The 10,360-nt window shown below is 41.1% G+C and overlaps 1 protein-coding gene across 1 annotated transcript; it reads left to right on the forward strand.

Moving 5' to 3' along the window:
• The first annotated feature begins 231 nt into the window (after positions 1-231).
• LOC133518779 (uncharacterized) lies at positions 232-1,351 on the forward strand. Its single transcript, XM_061852469.1, has one exon. The coding sequence runs from the start codon at positions 352-354 to the stop codon at positions 1,102-1,104; it is 753 nt and encodes a 250-aa protein (XP_061708453.1). The 5' UTR covers positions 232-351; the 3' UTR covers positions 1,105-1,351.
• Positions 1,352-10,360: the final 9,009 nt, after the last annotated feature.

Genomic DNA, 10,360 nt, shown 5'->3' on the forward strand with positions numbered 1-10,360 from the left:
ATCTCGTCAATATGCACGCTGGTCCTCTTTTGTTATTTTCAACTGTAAGAGAAACTGTTTGGCCAGTCAACGGACGTCACCTCGCATGGCGTGTTGTAAATAATTGTGCTAGGTGTAGACGCCTACGAGGTAAAACCCTCCAACCTAAAATGGGTAACTTACCACCCCAACGTATTACCCCCGACTATCCTTTCTTGTCAGTCGGGCTGGACTTTGCTGGTCCTTACTATCATTAATCGCAAGGGCCGTGGAAGTCGTTTGATTAAATGTTACTTGTGCTTGTTTGTCTGTCTTCGTTACAAGTGCATCCATCTCGAAGCCGTTAGTGATTTAACTAAGGATGCATTCATTATGACTCTTCGACGCTTTATAGCGCGCCGAGGCAGACCCACTGAAATTTTTAGTGATAATGGGACTAATTTTGTAGCTGCCGCAAAGGAATTAGGGTCATTTATCAAACAAAACCAAGAACCTCTATTTGATTTTGCAAGCCAAAACCTTATAAAGTTTAAATTCATTCCGGCTTACACTCCTCATTTTGGTGGACTATGGGAAGCCGGCGTTAAATCGGCTAAACATCATATAAAGCGCGTTATCGGTAATAGCCACCTCACCTTTGAGGAAATTTCTACTTTATTTACACAAGTGGAATCTATTTTAAATAGTCGTCCATTATGTCCGTTGTCGTCGTGTCCCAATGACCTTCTTTCCCTATCCCCTGGACACTTTCTTATCGGAAGGCCGCTAACTGCTCCACCAGCGCAATACTTGGGCGACTCTAAGGAAAACTATCTTCAACGCTATGAACGCCTGGAAAAAATACAGCAGCATTTCTGGCAGCGATGGCAGCGCGACTACATATCAGAAATGCAGCAAAGAACTAAATGGAAGAGCAACGCTGCCAAGCTGAGCGTCGGGGATATGGTGCTCCTGTCAGAAGATAACGCTCCCCCTCTGTCATGGAAGCTCGGTCGTGTTCTACGCCTCATCACGGGATCCGATGGAATAGCCAGAGTGGCAGACGTCACCACAAACAGAGGCTGTGTGCGCCGCTCTCTCGTACGTCTGTGTAAGCTTCCGACAGCCGAAGAGCTTCGAGGTTGAAAAGCGAGTTTTCAACGGCCGGGAGTATGTACAGGCTTTGAAAGCCTATATTAAAAATAGAGTGTTAAGTGTGTGTCATGAACTTTGCGTAAACCAATTGGCAGGCGTTTATAGTACATGGAACAATTTTAATTGTCATCGCTCACTTCAAATACGAGCTCTGTACAAGTAACACCTTTTTTTATTAAATTAATTTTGCATATATATGGGCATTTGATTTACACCATCATATCCTCTAAAGATATGACAATGTCCCTATGTCTCTAATTAGCGGCGCGGCCCGTTCCACCACGGCCAACCAGCTCGCGACGCATGTGGCAATATAAGTCAGCAGATTGGGACGGACTGCGTGAATTCTACGCGTCATAGCTCTGTTTCACATCAGATGATCCTGACTCCTGCGCAGCCAGTGTCGCTGAGACAATACTAGCGGGAATGGACTGTTTCATTCCCGACTCAGTAATAGCTGCGGGAGCAAAGAGACGTCCTTGGTTTAATAGAATAGAATAGAATAGAATTTGTTTTATTCATAAACACACAAACAGTAATAGACAGACATAAAAGAGAACATAGTGAGAGTAAAGTGTCACGAAATGGCCTCATCTCAGCATGTTGCTGGCGACTTCCAGCGCTGATCTTTCGATGAGACCATCGAGTGCGAAGTAATCACGGAAGGTAACATAAAAAAGGAAAGATACATAAAATAAACATGACGAACATACTTAACACTAAATAAAATTGCACGGACGAAACGAACGTCCAGTCTGTACCGGTCCGGTCGGATCGTATCGTGGTGCGGCATTAAGCGTGCGCAACTAGCGCCAGGTCAGCGGTAGCTACACGAATTAAATCCAGTGACAGATTTGACAAACAATAATAAGATGAAACTCATAATCTCAATCCGTTTTCGATCATGAAAACCATAAAACAAAGTTGACTAAAATACGTAAACCAAAGAAAAACTAATAGTAGCATAATCAGCTTAAATAAAATAACTATTATAAGGATGGTGTGTGGGGAATGGTGTCGATTCCATTGCGGAAGGAGCAAAAACATTGTGGTAAGTAATAATAGTCTTGACTACAGGCAACTTGTTTCCAATCTGCAGGTTTCCTGGTTAAGCTGGTGATTGAGCAAGTACTGTTTAAGCTTTGTCTTAAAACTATGAATACTTTGCAGGTACATACTTTTGCAGAATAATCGGTCCTGTAAAGAAGCTACAGTTCGCAAGCAGGCTGTGTACAGGGCTTGGATCAAGGCTGTAGCTAATAAGGATCCGACCGTCTCTGATGTGAAACGCAAATTAAACGCTGACTCGAGGTCCAGTAAGAAAGCCATTTCCTGGGCTAAGTACGATTTCTTCGGCAGAATTGGTGAGAAGCTAGCGGGCTACCCCACTGAGAGACGCGCGTTTTGGTCACTTTCCAAGGCTGCCGAGGGAAATTTTTGTCAGTCGTCTTTTCCACCACTGCGGAAAACTGATGGTGATCTGGCCCATAGTGCAAAAGAGAAAGCCGATCTTCAAGGTACTCTTTTTGCCTCGAACTCGACCATGAACGACGACGGTAGTGCCGTGCCGCCCACCATCTCGCGGTGCCCATACTATATGCCAGAAATCTCGATCATTCAGAGTGATATTCGGCGGGAGTTGCTATCCCTAAATGTTCATAAGTCGAGCGGGCCAGACGGCATACCAGCAGTTGTACTCAAGCAGCGTGCTCCCGAGTTGTGTCCCGTGTTAGGGCGCCTTTTCACACTTTCTAGCACCAAACAGCATGTTCCATCTTCGTGGAAGACGGCCTTTGTGCACCCTGTGCCTAAAAAGGGCGATAGATCGGACCCATCGAATTACAGGCCTATCGCTATTACCTCCCTTCTCTCTAAGGTCATGGAGCGTATAATTAATGCAAAGCTCCTGAGATACCTAGAAGAACACGATCTGATCAGCGACCGCCAGTATGGCTTTCGCCACGGTCGTTCGACTGGTGATCTTCTAGTGTATGTCACACACCGCCGGGCTTCGGCCATTGAGAGTCAAGGTGAGGCATTGGCAGTTAGTCTGGATATAGCGAAGGCGTTCGATCGGGTCTGGCATCGGGGTCTCCTGTTGAAGTTGCCATCTTATGGACTTCCCGAAGGACTGTGCAAATGGATCGCTAGCTTTTTGTCCGGCAGATGCATACGTGCCGTAGCAAACGGTAGCTGCTCCGATAGCATGGACATTAACGCTGGCGTTCCACAAGGCTCTGTGCTATCCCCAACGCTGTTTTTACTGCACATCAATGACATGTTGTCTATCGGCGACATTTATTGTTATGCGGACGATAGTGGGGATGCCTATTACACAGGCCGTGTATCACCGCACCGCTCGCCGTCAGCAGGGTGTTCATCCTCATACCCTAAGAGCCTAAATGGTCGCGCACTGTGCGGTTTAAGAGGTATCTCCTCCCGCGGACGCTCCGGCTGTGGAATGAGCTCCCTGCCGAGGTTTTCCCGAGGGTATATTTATTTATTTATTTATTTAATCTTTATTGCACAAAAGAAAACCTTATAGTACAAAAGGCGGACTTAATGCCATGAGGCATTCTCTACCAGTCAACCTTTAGGCAAAGCAGAGAGATTGTGGGCGGTGCTACTTTAACAACAACAACCAAATATAATACAATAACATACCATACATACATAATACATACATACATAAATATACATACTTATATTTCTTATAATATATACATAAATAACGACAAAACATATAGAGCTTAACCCATACATTATTATTTTTTCATTCTGCTAGCAAAGAAAGCACGTAAGGATTTTTTAAATGCAAACTTATTTTGAGCATTTTTGATGCCGTAGGGAAGTCCGTTCCAAAGACGGGCCGCCTGCACGGAAAACGAATTCGACATGAACCCAGTGCGGTGAAGAGGGATAGATAGAGACATATTGCCGGAAGAGCGAAGTTGACGGTCCCGGGTAACGCCGTAGTATTGAAATAGAGACTTAAGGTATTCAGGAGAATGAGGATCATTTAACACAGAAAAAAGAGTACACAACATGCGAACATTGCGTCGTTGACGAATGGGGAGCCAGCCGAGCTGGGAACGAAAAGATGAGACATGGTCATATTTACGAAGGCCAAAAATGAAGCGAATGCAGTTATTGAGTAGCCGATCCAATTTGTCGAGAAGTTCTTCATTTAAGTCCGGATAACACACATCACCATAATCAATAATGGGCAGGATAAGGGAATTAATTAATAAAACTTTGGTTTTGATAGGCAGGAAGTGCTTAAATTTATTAAGAGCGTGAAGGGAACCCATGACCTTTCGACTGATCTCGGTAACCTGCGCTCTCCAACTCAGAGTACTATCTAAGAGAACACCCAGATCTTTAACACTTTGACTGAACCTTATTGGAGTGCCGTCAAAACTTACTGGTGTTATCGCGTATACAGTATGGGATTCTTCAAAAAAGGAGTGTACAGGTTTTTAAAGGGTCGGCAACGCGAATGTAACACTTCTCGAGTAGCAGGCGTCCATAGGCTACGGTGACTTTTTACCATCAGGCTGGCCGTATGCTTGTTTGCCACCGACGTGGTATTAAAAAAAATTAAAGATGGCAGAGGACATCTGTCTCGTTTCAAGATATATGTAGATCTGAAATACATTCTCTTTTTTCTTTTTCCTTCTTGTCTGTTGCCTTTCGTGATTGTTCTCACTTGATGGTCTCATCGGAAGATCAGCGCTGGAAGCCACCAGCAACATGCTGAGATGAGACCATTTCGTGGCACTTTATACTTTCTTGGTTTTTGTTATATCATGTAATTTAATGTGTCTTGTTTGTGTTTACGAATAAAAATTCTTCTATTCTATACTATTCTCTCAGAAGTTTGAAAATTTGTTGAATTTACAACCTTCCTCCCACTGTACATGCATAACCGCACATTTACGAGCCCCAATGCAGAAGAGTTCGTCAAGTCATAGATTAAATAGTATATGAATCTTATATCAACTCGTTTTATTTCTAGAAAGGCATTAGCAGCAAACGATTTCTACAATATTATACTCCATAAATACAACGTTTCTTTTACACTATTGCACAATAAATACAATCTAAGAAAAAAAATCCTAGGTATATTCATTCATGTTGGTTTCACAAAACAGTTCGGCAGGTTCTTAATTGATGCAAAATAGTTTGTACATGCCTAGCGTTAATCCTATTGAAACATTGTGGTGGAAAATGAAAAAAAAAAATACGCAAGTCAAAAAGTGATTTAAAAGAGAAAATCGACGCTGTCTGGGAGTCTATAACCCCAGAAGAGTGCGAAGAGTTGGTAGCGACGATGCCATTGAGGATCAAGGCTGTTCTTAAGAGTAAAGGCGAGACAACTACGTGGTAGGCGAACTATTTTGCGTACTCAAGATCGATAGCCGAACTATTATGCGTTGTAGTTGATAGAAGAATTATTTTTTTTTATTGCTTATTGCAAATTTTATAAAAAAAAAAAATGTTCACACAGATGTCATCATGACCAGAACACGTAAACTAATATGGTTGTTTAAAAACCTAAGACACGCTGCCACAAAAACTGTCTTAAATCAAATTTATGTTGCTCTGGCTCAACCAATTCTCACATATTGTATACCGATCTGGGGTGGGGCCAGAAAAACTAAATTCCTTGAACTCGAAAGGGCCCAGAGGTCACTGTTAAAGGTCATGAACTCAAAGCCGTTCACTTTTCCTACAACTGACCTTTATAAAATGTGTGACTTACTGACAGTAAGAAAACTTTACGTGTTAAATGTTATACTAAAGAAACATAAAAATACCATGTATAAAAATGACCGTATCACTTTCATAAATCTACAAAAAGACAGTTTACTGCTCGATTGATGCTGCTTGATTGTAAATAAAAATATTAACATCTACCCTGTGAGGCTCAAAGAGTGTAAGACAATGCTAATCAATTGGCTTAAACATAAAAGCTATCTCGAAATTGAAGATCTCTTAACATAAGTAAGATACCATACATTAATCATAAAATCAAATTCTGTGTAATATGATAAATCCTGTTGCTTTTTATTATATACACTATTTGCTGTCATAGATAATATTATTTACCTATAGACATTTCAGATACTCTCCCATACACACGGACACGCGCGCGTACTCACAGACACACACACGCTCATGCACTCACACACACGCACATGCATACTCACACACGCACACATACACGCACACGCACACACGCACATACACCCCCCCCCCCCCTACTCCCCTCTTAAGTGAACTGGAAACCTGGCATCTTTACCCTGTAAGTTTATTAATTATCTTTTCTATTTTCTACTCAACTCATCATGTAGTAATATAGCATTTAATTTTTCTGTATTTTAAGTTAATCTGTATCACCTTTGTTAGTTAAGATACTTTACTGCGGAAGAGCGGTGTCTCTTATCACAAGTATCTCTGAATACTTAAAAAACCGGCCAAGAGCATGTCGGGCCACGCTCAGTGTAGGGTTCCGTAGGTACTCTTCCGTCACAATAAGCTAAACTGGAGCTTAAAGTATAGTAAATTGTTAACCAAGGGATGAAACGGTACCTTTCACCCGAGTTAAACAAATAGGCAAATTTGCATAATCAGTACCTAATTAAAGTAAGTCTTTTTACTATGAAGGGAAAACTTTTTGCGATAACTCAAAAACAGCTAAACTGATCATGTCCGCTATAGTTTTCATTTAATGTCTTTCTTAAGATCTACTTCCACGATTTTTTTCATATTTTTTGGACCTATGGTTCAAAAGTTAGAGGGGGGGGACACATTTTTTTTTCTTTCGGAGCAATTATCTCCGAATATATTCACTTTATCAAAAAATGTTTGTTGAAGACCTCTATAAGTTTTGAAAGACCTTTCCAACGACACCCCACACTGTAGGGCTGAAGCAAAAATAAACATTCACCCCCACTTTACGTGTAGGGGAGGTGCCCTCAAAATAATTAAATTTTTAGATTTTATTGTACGACTTTGTCGGCTTTATTGATTTATATATCCATGCCGAATTTCAGCTTTCTAGCACTAACGACCACGGAGCAAAGCCTCGGACAGACAGACAGTAAAAAGAGACATCTACCCTGTTATTGTAAAAAGCATGTATGCTAACGAATAAATAAAATTTTATAATTTTTTTTTTTTTTTTTTTTATACTTAGAAATCGAATGGAACTGTTCCTTTTTTCTAGAATACGTTCTATTTTCATAATAACCTGTATGCAAGTTTTTCTCGTCGATTAAACTTATTTTATTTTATAACTTTAGGATCGAAATGAAATCGTTCTCGTAACTTATAGCAGCGAGCGCAACCATTGTTGGTGACATTTTCATTTATAGATAACACTGAATGGAACTCATCTGTCAGTCTTCATTAATAAATCTCAATCGGTTGAACGCTGCAGTGCTTCATTCGGTTATAATGGGTCTGTATTTATGTAATTAAATCTACTGGAAAATATATAAGTACTCTGTATCATATTAAACTAAAACTTATTTTCTTGCTTTGTAAACCATAACCCGTGTAATTTATGTTTTTTCCTGCTACCTGTGACCCTTCGTTTATTTTTTATAGGATTCATAGAACTACTTATACATTACTAAGCTCATACCCCGTTTGCCCATAATGGAAGCGCATTGAGTATTTCAACGAGCAGGGACATAGTGTAATTACCATCCTGCTTGTGATGCTGCCCGAGTTTGCTGTCAGAGGCGGTTTTTCGCAAGGCGTCAAAGGACCGACAGTGTCAGGAGCTGTAGCAAGAGCATTTTGCCCGTAAGAATATGATCGTGTTTTGGGCGTTAATTTTATGATAGCTTCTAAGGAACTAAATTAAATACTGTAAATAAAGGTCAATTATAATGCGCAATACATTTATTAGTTTACGTATTTAATTTGATAGATATTTAAAAAATGCTTTTCAATTACCACAAACTAACTGACGATGACGTCCCTATTTAAGAGATTTCTTTAAAATATATTTATTAAATAAATCACGAAGAAAAGTAACTTTAAATATTGTTTACTTATATGAAAAATATAAGTGTAATAATAATAATAATAAACCCGCGGGGGCAGCTTGTGGCGAGCTGACGGTGGGTGGCGACACCGTGGACCCCTATTCCAGAGGGCCCTTTTATTTGGCCCTCGCCTCTGCGCTTGCCTTCACCGGCCGGCCAGAGTGGAGTCGCAAGAGCGGGATCTATGCTCCAGGTTGGAAGTGTAAAATGTCATAACGCCGGCGGCCTGCTGAACGGATTACCGGGATCTGGCTTCCGCAGACTCACCTCTCGACAACTTCACAGCCGCTCCAAAGTGTTGCCCTATTGTCGCACTGTACGTGCGGCCGTTGTGGGGCCCACTCAATGAGTTGGCGAGTCACCGCCTGTCTTACACAATTCCGAGACTGATTGACACGGCAGGTGTCCGCTAGTCTCCTCCCATAGCCTATTATCCAGTCCTTTAAAATCAATAGCCTTATGACCTTAGATCCCATCGCAGCACAAAAGTGCTGCACTGCAATAGTCTTTGCACCTGGCGGGGACCATCTCCGGATGTATCATATTGTGCGCTCGGAGATGGTATCCGCCACGTGTATCCCTTGCTTGTAGATTAATTTGTCTTAAAGGGCCTCTGCACTGTTGGCTTCGGCCCCACGCATGCCTCCCAAAGGTCCGGGACCCCATGGTCCCGAGATATGGTAAGACAGACAAATAATAATAATAACGTGAACTGGTTCCACATAGCGTTTCACATAACGTTAATGTTGAAATAAGGTTGTAAGCTACACGCCACAATTTATATTTCAAATTTAGAATATAGATTTGAACTGTTAAGTCAATCTATTGTCACTTGAGAAAAAACAGTCTGTGTTGTTATTATGTTACTTATAATATATTTAGATTAATTGTATTAACTACTTTATGAAATATATTCATTGAAGATTCATCCGTTGTGCTCCATTCATGCTACTGCTCTCTGCTTAGTCTCTCTCTAACAGGGTTATGGGCGAACAATATTCAGCACAAGCATGAAAAATGTCAACGGGCTCTGGCGATTCTTCTAGTGATGTGAATAATAACAGAGGTACTGGAATTATGAATAGTATGACGCTTTTCGATAAACTGGACGGCTGCTCGAACTATTCAACATGGAAATTCCAGATGGAACTATACCTAATAGATACAGACTTATGGGAATACACGAGCGTTACTCCCGCGATTACCGATTTAGCAGGTACGAGAAAGGATCAAAAAGCAAAAGCTAAAATTTGCTTGATGATAAAGCCGCATTGCCTAGTACACGTCAAACACGTGAAGACAGCTAAAGAGGCATGGCAAGTGTTGAAAGATGCCTTCGAAGACAAAGGTTTGAATAACCGCTGTAGATTACTCTCTAGACTAGTGAGTTATAAACTAGAGATGTTTACGACAGTAAGAGACTATGTAACAGCGGTAATGGAGACATCTCAGGAACTGTCAGACCTTGGAAAGGAGATAGATGATGAATTGTTAGCAGCTTTGATGCTTCAAGGCCTCACGAGTGAGTTTCAACCTATGCGGCTGGCTGTAGAAAACAGCAACATAATATTGACATCTAATTATGTCAAATCGAAACTTTTTCAAATGGAAGAGACGTATACGTCACCGAGCACAAGTGGAACTTCTACAACTTCTGCATTGCTTACCAAGCAAAAAGGCAAGAAACTGCCGAAATCTAAACAGAAGAAGATAAAATGTTTTATCTGTGATGGTCCACATAAGGCATCAGTATGTCCAGAGAAACCTAAAAAGCAGAAGGAAGCTTTAAGTGCCTTTGCATTTGCCATGACTGGAGACCGTGAAGAGGAATGGGTCCTAGATTCCGGAGCGTCCACACATATGACAAATCGAAGACAGTGGTTTAGAGACTATAAAGTTACAGATCGTGTTTCTGTAAATTGCGCTAATGGTGGTAAGGTATACGGAGAAGGACGAGGTACGGTGCTGTGTAAGTCAACTGGAATGACTGTAAGTAACGTCATGCATGTCCCAAAGTTAGCAACTAACTTGATGAGTGTGAGTACTATAGCAGAAAAAGGGTATGTTATAGTATTTGGTCACAAAAGGTGTGAAATTTATAATAGTGATGAATGCAAAATAAGTGGTACGGTTCTTGTCAAAGGTATAGAAGATAAAGGTGTATACAAACTTAATGAGTGTTGTTT

The sequence above is a fragment of the Cydia pomonella genome, chromosome 1, assembly GCF_033807575.1.
Source record: "Cydia pomonella isolate Wapato2018A chromosome 1, ilCydPomo1, whole genome shotgun sequence".
NCBI classification, from domain to species: Eukaryota; Metazoa; Arthropoda; class Insecta; order Lepidoptera; family Tortricidae; genus Cydia; species Cydia pomonella.